Below are 12,593 nucleotides of genomic sequence, written 5' to 3' on the forward strand. Positions count from 1 at the left end.
CGCTGTCTCTCTCTCTCCCCCCGCTGTCTCTATCTCTCTCCCCTCGCTGTCTCTCTCCCCGCTGTCTCTCACGTTGCTGCAGTTGGTGTTTCTTGCGGTTTCTCTCTCGGATCTTGTCGTTCCTTTTCTCGATCTTCTTCCGCAGCAGCTTCATCTGTAGATCCGCCATGGTGTCCACACGTGAGACCGACCGGAAGTGACGTTAGAGCACGCGCGGGCGCCGGGGTCCTGATATGTGCTGGGCTGTCCTCAGTGCTGCCTACACGGCGGAGAGGCCCCCTCGGGGTGCCCTCAATCTATTTGGTAGGAAGAGAGGGGCTTCACCGGCCCAGGGCCACTGCCCCGAGCATCACCCCCCCCCCCTCAGCTCACCCCACCAGGAGGCAATAAAGGGCAGCCTCCCCGGGGCCTTAGGGTGAGGGGACCCGGCTCCCCCGCACACCCCTGCAGGTCTCCTCCATAGAGTCGGTGCCCTCCCTTGTTGCCCCTGATCTCAGCATCAGGTGCACCCCCCCACATGCTGGAGCCTTTCCGTGCTTTCCAGGCCCTTCCTCACTGCCCATCTTTCCAGTGATGTCTCAGGGGCAGGAATCCACTTCACAAGTCCCCCGGGCGGCCCAGGAGAAGCTGCAGGAACCCCCTGTGCATCCAGGATGGAGAAAATGGCACAGGAATGCTTAGATGAAGTACAGTATGTACCCAACAGCGGGGCTGGAGAATCAGAAACCGATAGCGGCCGCCGCCTCGCGAACTGATCGAACAGCGGGTGACCTCTCAACAAAATATAATACGCTCCCCGGTCATGAAAAACACGATGACCTGGTGACTCTCATCCTTAACCCCTTAACGACTTGGCCTTTTTTAGTTTTTTCACTTCCATTTTTCACTCCCCATCTTCAAAAATCTATAACTTTTTTTTATTTTTCCACATAAAGAGCTGTGTGACGGCTTATTTTCTGCGTAACAAATTGCACTTCGTAGTGACGGTATTTAATATTCCATGGCGTGTATTGGGAAGCGGGAATAAAATTCCAAATGCAGTGAAAATGGTGAAGAAACACATTTGCTCCATTTTCTTGTGGGCTTGGATTTTACAGCTTTCACTGTGCGCCCCAAATGACATGTCTACTTTATTCTTTGGGTCGGTACGATCACGTGGATACCAAATTTGTATAGGTTTTATAATATTTTCATACATTAAAAAAAAATTAAAACCTCCTGTACAAAATGTTTTTTTCGGATTTTGCCATCTTCTGGCGCCAATAACTTTTTCATACTTTGGTGTACGGAGATGTGGGTAGTGTCATTATTTGCGAATTGTGATGGCGTTTTCATTGCTATAATTTTTGGGACTGTGAGACCTTTTGATCACTTTTTATTAATTTTTTTTTATATTTTTCAAAATGGAAAAAAATGGCATTTTCGAATTTGGACGCTATTTTCCGTTACGGGGTTAAACGCAGTGAAAAACCGTTATTATATTTTGATAGAACGGACATTTTCAGACGCGGCAATACCTAATGTGTTTATGATTTTTACTGTTTATTTATATTTATATCAGTTCTAGGGAAAGGGGGGTGATTTGAATTTTTAGGGTTTTTTATTATAATTTTTATTAAACTTTTTTTTACTTTTACTATTTTTCAGACTCTCTAGGCCAGTGACGGCGAACCTTTTGGAGCCTGAGTGCCCAAGCTTCAACTAAAAGCCACTTATTTATTGCAAAGTGCCAGCGCAGCAATTTAATCAGTAATTTATTTCTCCTTTTTCTTTGACAACTTTCAATCGTTCAGCCTCCTAAAGACACCAATGCAGTTGAATGGAGGAGGGCAAATTCCTCTATCATTGTAGGAAGATTCTCCAGGAAGATTCTTTGAGTCCTGTCTGCTCAACTTCATGCTGGGGTGATGTCCTGGGTGCCCACAGAGAGGGCTCAGAGCGCCGCCTCTGGCACTTGTGCCATAGGTTCACCACCACTGCACTAGGGTACTCTAACCCTAGGTTGTCTGATCGATCCTACCACATACTGCCATATTACAGTATGGCAGCATATGTGGATTTTACTCCTCATTCATTACAATGTGAAATTAGCACATTGTAATGAATGGGTTAAAACGAAGTAGCCTCGGCGATCGAGGTGAAACCGCCTTTGCTGCAGTAACGGTAAGCCTTTTACTAGTACGGCGCGCGTCGGGAATGGGTTAACGAGGCTCGGAGATCCACCTGACCCCCCTATAGTATTGGGCCCTCTGACTGAAATCCGCTGATCCCACTTCTCCTTGAGATGTGTTACGCAGAATTCATCATTACCTCACCAAGTCTGGGACAAAGGGACTATAAGATATGAAGGAACACCAGTACCCACCACCACCACCACCAGGGGTGCCAGGAAGAGCCGGGTACAATCCAGCACCTGTCAGTCTATAGGTGATCAGATACTGGGACGGCTTCAGGCTGGTATTATTGGGCTGTGATAGTGAGCGCCCACATGTGAATAATGTCAGGGTGCTGCTGCTGCATTGTTGTATTGTATCTGGCTGGTATAGATAGGGGTCCTACACCCTTTTAAAAAAAAAATAAAGTAGGGTCCCTTCTAATTTCCATAACCAGCTAGATACAATACATCAGTGGCGTATTAGGTGTCCCGTGGGCCCTGGGCTGTTTACACAACTAGGGAACCCCGAAGGCCTTATCTCCCCCACCCGACGACACCACCACAGCCCGTAATGGGCCACCTTTAATGAAATGTCCACAGCAGAGCAGAAGGTGAATATAGAGGGTTTTTTAACCTAGCGATCTTCACATGTGGCCCGGGTATGGGCGTGGGTCCCTTGGAAGCCAAAGGCCGTGGACGCCCCACCTATACCACTTATATATAAAGAACCGCCATTGAGCAGCAGCACCCTGACAGCCCAATAATACCGGCCTGAAGCCGTCCCAGTATCTGATCATCTAAGTCAGGAACGGGATTGTACCCGGCTCTTCCTGGCACCCCCAGGTGGTGGTGGGTACCCGGGTTAAGGTAAGGGGGTTAAAGGGGTTATCCGGGTTTAAAAAATTTTTTATGTCCGGGCTGGGGAGGGCTAGTTAAACATAATAAACCTGTACTTACCTCCTCCGGCGCTGACGACGTCCCGCGCCGCGGTCCCTTCGATCCGTGCCCCTCTTTGTTTACAGGGGCACGGAAGCCGCGCACAGGGAGCTTCCGGTACGCGATGTGGACGGCTCCTCCCATCTGTCCCCATCTCTCAGCGTTGTAAGCGCTGGGAGGTGGTGCGCATGGGAGCATCCGGCCGGCCGGAAGCTCCCTGTGCGCCCTTGTACTGAAACCGGCGCACGGAGAAGACGGGCCGCAGCGCGGGACATCGGCAGCACCGGAGGAGGTAAGTACATTGTGTTTAAATAGCCCTCCCCAGCCGGCCATAAGAAATTTTTTTAAACCCGGATAACCCCTTTAATGTTAGTGTCTTTTCTAGTGACTTACACAAAGCCTCAGCATTAATAAGTAAGTAAGGCAAGTTTTGAATTAAAAAAAAAATATTTTATTAAAATAAAAACTCCCTGACACACCCTTGTCAAGCATTTTATTAAAAAAAATAATCCAGGCCAGCGACATAGTCGACCGAATCAGGCGAATTCTACAGCATTCACCTGAAAACTATAAATGAAAGAAAAGGAGTCCAAAATATATATATATTCATACATACGCAACTATGCGCCCACATACTGTATATATATATATATGTGTGTATATGCACACATTTATTTCCATATATATACTATATACACTCACATATATATATATATATATATATATATATATATAATGACTTACCTGGTGAAGTGGAGATCGCTTCTTCTTCGGCACTCCTCCCCAACATGCAGCGTCGGCAGCAGGCTTCCCCAGGCTCTTCTCATTGCCACAACGTCCGGGCACATCAGGGATGTTACATGACCAGGAGATGGAGTGGGCGGACTCGGCAGGCGGAGGAGGTGGGTGACTTTCTCGGCAGCACAGGGAAATCATTCTCACCACCAATACCGAAAAAGCATTCGACCGGGTGGGATAGCTGTTTCTAAGGGTGCGTTTACACGTTCCCACTAGCGTTGCATTCATAACGCGACGCTAGCGCACAGGGGGAAGGGCTCAGACCGATCGCATACAGTGTAGCGACTATCAGTCTCAATTATATGAGAGTCCAATCACTGGGCACAGTCCTTGATTAAGGAAAAAGTGAAAGCATAGGATCTCCTCTTGCTAGGAGGGACACAGTCCTTTGTAGAGAGGTAGTTACTCCGCATTCAGCAGAGAGGGGCGCTTTCAAAGCACAACTGGGGAGAAGTCCAGGAAAGTTTCAGGCTTATAAATAAATCAATAAGAGTCCAAGATTGTCTCTGGATCTATGCAGGGATTATTTGGGCTCAGCAGAACTGGGAGAAAACAAATCAAATGTCATATATACAGAACAGAAGTACCTGATTATGGGCTACAGACCCTCAGGGAATTATTCTTGTTGTTCTGAAACAATCGCAGAATAAAAAGCTGCAGGAGGCATAGAGGCAGGAACTGCAGCATGGACATCATCGGCCTGGGTGAAGGCAGAAGTGGCTGGATCTGTTGTCTAGAGACATCTGGTGGTGGAAACTGAAACTGCAGAGGTAGATGCAGAAGCAGCAGAGATGTCATCTAGCAGCTGTGGCTGTAACAGGACTGCAGGTCCCAGGATCATGTGCTATAGCAGGAACAGATGATACTGGAACACGTTCCAGTGCAGCTGGAGAGTCAACCTTTAAAATAGAAGATGTCACTGTCTGGAGATCGTCCGCTGGCAGGATCATCTCAGCAGGAACATCACGGACACTGTTGGGCTCTGGAACTGCTGACATGGGACACCCAGGAGCTGTAGCTGGAACAGCGGGAAGGTAACCTGCAACAGTAGGTATCTCAGCAAAGAAAGGAGGCAGGCACTTCTTTGACCGACCTTCAGTAGCTGGGGGCGCTGTAGAGCACATGATGATGGCCGCAGGAGCTTTAGTTTCTTCTCCATGGCTGACAGCTGGAGGAGTGTTATTCCCGGGCTGACCTGAAGCTGTTGGGGGCGCTGTTGAGCTGGCAGTGGCAACCTCTGTAGCTGGCAGGGCTTTCTCCCCGGACAGCGTGGGCCTCTTGGCAGGTGGTCCTGGGTACTCTTGACAGGCACTTACCTGCACCCAGGAATAGGATGGCGGACCCGGCGCAGCAGCGACACCTGGTGGACATCGGGTGCATGACCTTAATGAATCGCCGGAAGACCCAAATCCTTGACGGAGAACGCGCCGCTGGATCGCGACAGGACCGGGAAAGTAAATCTTCCCCCGATGAGGATTTAACCCTCATACCATGCATCTGGACTAAATTGACCCCTCCCCCTATTTTATTTCATAATTATTTATTATGTATTATTTTTATATATATATGTATATCTGACATTTATTATTTTATCTGTAACTTTGGTTAATCCCGAAACATGCTACGATTGTCTATTGGATTTTATATCTTTCCTATAATAAAAAATGTGTTGATTATGAATCACATTGGTCATTGATCAGGACACCTCACTATAAGGGTGATGGCACACATGGCGTTCTGAACGCGCTTTTGGGCCGTTTTTAAGCAGTCCGTCAAAAAAACGCCTGCGCTAAAAAACACATGCGTTTTTGAAAAAGCATCCATTTTTGGCAGGTTTGAACAATTATCTTAATTAAAACGTGTCAAAAACAGATGCGTTTTCAAAAACGCATGTGTTTTTTAACCCAAGTGGTTTTTGACAGACTGCCTAAAAACGGCCTCAAAACGCCATGTGTGCCATCATAGGTTACAAGCGCACCCGTTAAGCCCCACCTTTTCCTTCTCTCGCACACTTCTACACATGGTTCCTTTGGCTACCGGTTATTGGAGAGCTTGGGCACATATATCCTCTACCCTGATGCCGGGGAGGGACGGCTGCAGGTTGGGGACACCGGATTGCAGAATAATTGCCCCTGCAAGTGGAGCATTCATGCCACCTCAAAGGAGGCCCTGGAGGCACCCATTGAAAGTGTTTAGGCGTCGTCATGAGCTGGAGCCACACCTCGGTAGCCTTAGTATCCCAACCTACGTCAGGATGTTGGGCTTGCCTCCTCCTAAACATCTCGTCATACCTCCACCAAGCAGACCCAATGTGAGAATGAAGGGCACTAAAAATGGTATCTAAATAAAAGGACAACTGTGGGGATTTGTCTGGTTACTTCGGAGAGATCACACAACCCGGCAAAGGCCGGAAGCCAAATCCGTAGAAACCAGGGACCAAATGTCAACATAATCATTCCTAAGTATCTTGTCCCTGGTCTCCTTGGACAGTTGATTGCTGAGAGGAGAAATGCCACAAAAATATAAATGCCTAAAACTGGGAGGGAGTAAAAGTCGAAGTCAACGCCTCCTCCACTGATTTCCCTGCTGGAGGCAGCGACACCCCGGCCAAAGCCAAGGGAGATGCACCCAGGAGAGAGCAGAAAGAAGCTAACAGAGCAGAGTTGGACACAATTGCACCCCAGGCATGGAAACGGGCCGACTCACCCGGCAAAAACTGAACCACGGAAGTAGAAGAGAGTCCAGTAGATGCCACAACCGTTGAAGCCCATGAAGAAGCAGGAGAGCTGAGGACAGCATGGGACCTACCAGTGGGCCCGGAACTACCAGCTGGCTGGAGGACAGCAGTGCTAGCTCCCCCCACAGAGGAGTCTCACCGGACCCGCTATAATCATCGGAGGGGGTTGAGAGAGGCAGGGAGCAGTCGTTGGCAGTCGGCACCGCCACTAGCCATAAGAGCAGGAGGCTGGAGGCTAGAACTCGCAGCAGCCGGACCCCTGTGCAGAGGCACTGTGTGTGGCGGAGGGGCGTGACAAGCCGGGACAGGAGGCTGGGGTCAGATGCAACTGCAGCCACACTCCAGTTCAGCGCTAACCCTACATGCTGGGTGGAGGAGCCGGAGAACAGAGCCCCTGCTCCATGTGCTTGCGGGTGGTGAAGAGCAGCAGCGTGCAGCTGCCGGGAACTGCCTGTGGAAACTTGTGGGAAGGGGGACGGGTAACAGCGGCGTGTGCAGCCAGTATTTAAGCTGTGCTCACTTCCTGTACCACCAACTATCCTAGCCCAGACGCTAGTCATTGCCAACATCACTCCTCCACAGACAGGAAATAGGGAAGGTGAAAAAGCCACAACATGTTAAAGGGGCCATGCCACACCACTAACTCCTATCAGCTATTAAGCCCTTTAGCGCAGTCAATAGCCCAATGGCTAAGCGCCTCGGGCTTTAAAGCCTGAGGCCACTGAAGCAGATTAAACTGAGAGGGTCCTGGAGGTCGGCACACAGCAGCTCATACTTTTCTACAAAACCATAATTTAATATTGATGTTTTCATATATACAAGTGAGAAATTTACATTGAAAAGTAAATCAGATATGAAACATAATCAGACAAAAAAAATCACTTGTCTTCACTACAAATCCTCGAGGAGTCATGGGGATTCTTGACCAACGGAGCTTGAAAAATAGAAGTGGCCCTCCGAGAGGAAGAATCTCTGTTCTGGTGGAGACTTAGAAAGGGACAATGCAAAAATCCTCTACCAAAAAACTTTGCCCATGTGGACTGAAAAAGAAGGGTCAGGATCCAGCAAAACTGGTGGGACCTGTTCTGTCCAAGGAAGAAAGGAGAAAAAACCTGAAAAGATCTCCCTTGTTTAGTGATGGATGATAAAATCTGGTGAATTCCGAGACATCTCATGGAATTAAAAAGCAAAAGGACAAAGTCCGGTGAAGGAAATGAAGAAAACATGCACTACACTAATTGTATCCAAAACGAGGTTCATGTGGAAAGGACCTTCCCCTGTACAACCCCAGCCTGTAGAAACTCCTCAGCAGAACGCCTCACACGTGCGGGGCAACAGTTCCAGTTTCTGCCAGGACGCCAGTGAGTAAGAAGAACAAGTCCTGAGCTCAATCATTCAATTATTCATCCTCCTCCAACTCCTGCGGTAACACAACAGCCTCTCCCTGCGAGCAGTCACTGAAGAAGTGCAGCAGCGTGCTGTACAGATGGAAGCGATTCTTCTCAGACATGATGTTGTGGCCCTCATCAGGATAAATCTACAAAAGAGAAGGTGGAAAAAGTAGAGTGAGACACAAGGGTGGAGAAGGTAGAGCGAGACACAAGGGTGGGGAAGGTAGAGCGAGACACGAGGGTGGAGAAGGAAGAGCGAGACACGAGGGTGGAGAAGGTAGAGCGAGACACGAGGGTGGAGAAGGTAGAGCGAGACACGAGGGTGGAGAAGGTAGAGCGAGACACGAGGGTGGAGAAGGTAGAGCGAGACACGAGGGTGGAGAAGGTAGAGCGAGACACGAGGGTGGAGAAGGTAGAGCGAGACACGAGGGTGGAGAAGGTAGAGCGAGACACGAGGGTGGAGAAGGTAGAGCGAGACACGAGGGTGGAGAAGGTAGAGCGAGACACGAGGGTGGAGAAGGTAGAGCGAGACACGAGGGTGGGGAAGGTAGAGCGAGACACGAGGGTGGGGAAGGTAGAGCGAGACACGAGGGTGGAGAAGGTAGAGCGAGACACGAGGGTGGAGAAGGTAGAGCGAGACACGAGGGTGGAGAAGGTAGAGCGAGACACGAGGGTGGGGAAGGTAGAGCGAGACACGAGGGTGGGGAAGGTAGAGCGAGACACGAGGGTGGGGAAGGTAGAGCGAGACACGAGGGTGGGGAAGGTAGAGCGAGACACGAGGGTGGAGAAGGTAGAGCGAGACACGAGGGTGGACAAGGTAGAGCGAGACACGAGGGTGGAGAAGGTAGAGCGAGACACGAGGGTGGAGAAGGTAGAGCGAGACACGAGGGTGGAGAAGGTAGAACGAGACACGAGGGTGGGGCGATTCATGATGGTCCTGTGCCCGATGTCCACCAGGTGTCGCTGCTGCGCCGAGGTGCGTCGGAGTTCACTGATCTCTTCCTGGTGCATGTAAGTATGGCGCGTGCGACCAAATTTTTTTTTAAATACGGCGTTTTTTCCGAATCGTCGGTTGCGCCGAAATCCGATCGCGTGCGCCAAAATCCCTGTGGAATTCGGCGCAAAACAGAAAAAATACTAATACCGTTAATCAATGTGCCCCATAATGAAAGGAATATGCACTGTAATATGAGGATGGAGAAGGCAGTGTGTGCCTGAAGATGGAGAAAGTACAATGAGACATAAGGATCAAGGTATAGGTACAGTGACAAGTGAAAACGGAGACGGAGGAGTGAGACATGATCACAGAAATATAGTTTTACAAGAGGATGGACAAGGTACATTGTCTCTCCCCCCATCCTGTTCATCCCCATGTCTCTAAAGACGAGAAGGAGCAATTGGAGAGGACGTTTTGGGAGTTGACAAAATAAACTGAGGCTATTGGTGGTAAATCTGAGATGAGGAAAGGAAGTGGTTGATAATGGGATAGATGGGAAATGATTGGGGATGGAGGTGGCTTTTGGACTCTGGGGTAGGAGGTTAGTAAGATGATTATAGGTTACATTTGATGTTCTCAATCTGATATGAAGTGGTTAAAGGGGTTCTCCAGGACTTTCATTTTTGATCAACTATCTTTGTGAGGAAGGGAGGGGGAAGCCTGATACCAAGTGTGAAGCAGCCATGGTTCCCATGTGATTAGAATCTTACTATCCCGCCCCCCACCATCATCATCACCACCATACTGACCTGGAGCGTGTGGTTCACCCCAACCTTGATCAGCTGTTTGATCAGTTCTGCTGAATGCTGGAAATGGACTTTTGCTAAAAAGAGAAAAACACGAGTCAGAGGCAGGGATGATGATGTAACACCTCCGCTGTGATGTCATCATCTCCTCTGTATACAGCTGTAAAACACTGTACAGCCCTCTGCAACACTGAATATGATCTCATCTGTCATAAGATCATTAAAATATAGTGATACCGCCATAAATAAAGGCCCACATCTCAGAACTCACCATCTGCCATGCCGTGGACCAGCAACAGGTTCTTCACTCTGAAGCCATGAATGTTGTGCAGGACACTGGAGGCCTAAAGCAGACGAGAAGACATTACAGACATGGGAGGTACAAGCCACTACTACTATTAGAGATGGAGGCCTAGAGGAGAGGAGAAGCCGTATACTACAGACATGGGAGGTACAAGCCACTACTACTATTAGAGATGGAGGCCTAGAGGAGAGGAGAAGCCGTATACCACAGACATGTGAGGTATAACCCACTAGTACTAGTAAATCTGGGGGTCTCTAACCTCGCCCCACCCCTTGTGCTCAGTCCGGATTCTTCTACCTGATACATGTTGTCTTCTGCAGATGGCATCCCCAGGTATCGCTCCGAGAAGGCTGAAGCTGAGGATAAAGAAGAGCTACAATCAGTCCTTAACGGCCCCGGGCCACGCACGCAGACCCCGGCAGCCGCATGCAATCATGTATGGAGTCGTGTGCTTAAAGGGAACCTACCACCCCGATTCTACCTATAAAGGTAGAAGGGGTGGTAGGTGGATGAATGGGACGTGAGGATTGCCCTTTTTTGGGCTAATCCTCACGTCCCAAGTATCTTTTAGAAAACTTTATTGCAGGAATATGTAAATTTTTTTATGCGGCTACTGGGGCGTGGAGTAGCCGGACATGAGGCTACTAGTCACGGTTACTCCAAGCCCCAGTAGCCACGTTACTCCGCCTACCATTTAATCTTCGGCGCGCAGCTCCGAGTCCCCCGGCATCTGCGGCCTTCTGCGCATGCCCAGTAGCTCCGGAGCCGCGCAGCAGAAGGCCTGCATCCGAAGATTACCTGGTAGGCGGAGTAACGTGGCGTGGAGTAGCCGTGACTAGTAGCCTCATGTCCGGCGACTCCACGCCCCAGTAGCTGCATAAAAAAATTTACATATTCCTGCAATAAAGTTTTCTAAAAGACACCCGGGACGTTAGGATTAGCCCAAAAAAGGACTATCCTCACGTCCCATCCATCCACCTACCACCCCTTCTACCTTTAAAGGTAGAATCGGGGTGGTAGGTGCCCTTTAAGGTCATGACAGACATGAGTTCCACAAGCTTGGCTTCATGTGAGACCCCTGTTTGCAGAGACCCCCATATAACATTTACTCACCATATAACCTCATGTCAGTGATCGGGGCGATTAGGGCTCCACACTTGAAGGGTCTTTCGCTGGCTTTGAGGATCATGGATGCAATGTAGCCCCCATAACCCTGTGGGGGACACAGAGAGGCACTGTATGAGGTAGGACTCCAGACGTCACCCACGGAAACCACTCACAGGGTTTAGGATGTTCAATCCCTCACCTTTTGCGGCTAAAGTATTATAAACCACACCCACTAAACAATGGCCCGCCCCTTCTGATTATCCCCTCCCAAGGGACTAAGGAAATCAGAACCTCTGGCATAGGAGGTCGGTCTGTAGGGAAGACAATCTAAATATAAAATCTTCACAGACCATAGTCCAAGTATCCACAGACACCGATCCCTAACACAGACCACAGGACCCACAGACACCGATCCCCAACACAGGCCACAGGATCCACAGAAACCAAACCCCTAAACAGGCCACAGGATCCACAGAAACCGAACACCAACACAGGCCACAGGATCGACAGAAACAAAACCTCAACACAGGCCACAGGATCCACACAAACAAAACACCAACACAGGCCACAGGATCCACAGAAAACAAACCCCAACACAGGCCACAGGACCCACAGACACCGATCCCCAACACAGGCCACAGGATCCACAGAAACCAAACCCCTAAACAGGCCACAGGATCCACAGAAACCGAACACCAACACAGGCCACAGGATCGACAGAAACAAAACCTCAACACAGGCCACAGGATCCACACAAACAAAACACCAACACAGGCCACAGGATCCACAGAAAACAAACCCCAACACAGGCCACAGGACCCACAGACACCGATCCCCAACACAGGCCACAGGATCCACAGAAACCAAACCCCTAAACAGGCCACAGGATCCACCGAAACCGAACCCCAACACAGGCCACAGGATCCACAGAAACAAAACCCCAACACAGGCCATAGTATCAACAGAAACAAAACCCCAACACAGGCCACAGGATCCACAGAAACCGAACCCCAACACAGGCCACAGGATCGACAGAAACAAAACCTCAACACAGGCCACAGGAACCACAGAAGCAGAACGCTAACACAGGCCACAGGATCCCCAGAAGCCAAACCCCCAACACAGGCCACAGGACCCACAGAAACCGAACCCCAACACGGGCCAAAGGATCCCCAGAAACTGAACCCCAACACAGGCCAGAGGATCCACAGAAACCAACACCAACAAAGGCCACAGGATCCACAGAAACCGAACCCCAACACAGGCCACAGGATCAACAGAAAACAAACCGCAACATGGACCACAGGATCTACAGAAGCCAAACACCAACACAGTCCACAGGATCCACAGAAACCAACGCTAACACAGGCCACAGGATCCACAGAAACCGAACCCCAACACAGGCCACAGAATTTACATAAG

The 12,593-nt window shown here is 49.5% G+C and overlaps 2 protein-coding genes across 2 annotated transcripts in view; both read right to left on the reverse strand.

Moving 5' to 3' along the window:
• The window catches only part of LOC140075820 (ATP-dependent RNA helicase DDX18-like), a 15,042-nt gene extending 14,813 nt beyond the window's left edge, over nt 1-229 (reverse strand). The window contains exon 1 of the mRNA XM_072122168.1: nt 73-229. Within this exon, the coding sequence (XP_071978269.1) occupies nt 73-169 (97 nt within the window). The 5' untranslated portion in view covers nt 170-229. The remainder of the gene's footprint in view (nt 1-72) is intronic.
• Nucleotides 230-7,395: 7,166 nt separating this feature from the next.
• LOC140075821 (inactive dipeptidyl peptidase 10-like) overlaps nt 7,396-12,593 on the reverse strand; it is a 77,592-nt gene continuing 72,394 nt past the window's right edge. Inside the window, exons 22-26 of the mRNA XM_072122169.1 lie at nt 11,178-11,277; nt 10,362-10,420; nt 10,032-10,104; nt 9,764-9,837; nt 7,396-8,163 (exon numbers count right to left, since the gene is read on the reverse strand). Coding sequence (XP_071978270.1) covers nt 8,026-8,163; nt 9,764-9,837; nt 10,032-10,104; nt 10,362-10,420; nt 11,178-11,277 — 444 coding nt within the window. The 3' untranslated portion in view covers nt 7,396-8,025. The remainder of the gene's footprint in view (nt 8,164-9,763; nt 9,838-10,031; nt 10,105-10,361; nt 10,421-11,177; nt 11,278-12,593) is intronic.

Source organism: Engystomops pustulosus, chromosome 8 (genome assembly GCF_040894005.1).
Source record: "Engystomops pustulosus chromosome 8, aEngPut4.maternal, whole genome shotgun sequence".
NCBI classification, from domain to species: Eukaryota; Metazoa; Chordata; class Amphibia; order Anura; family Leptodactylidae; genus Engystomops; species Engystomops pustulosus.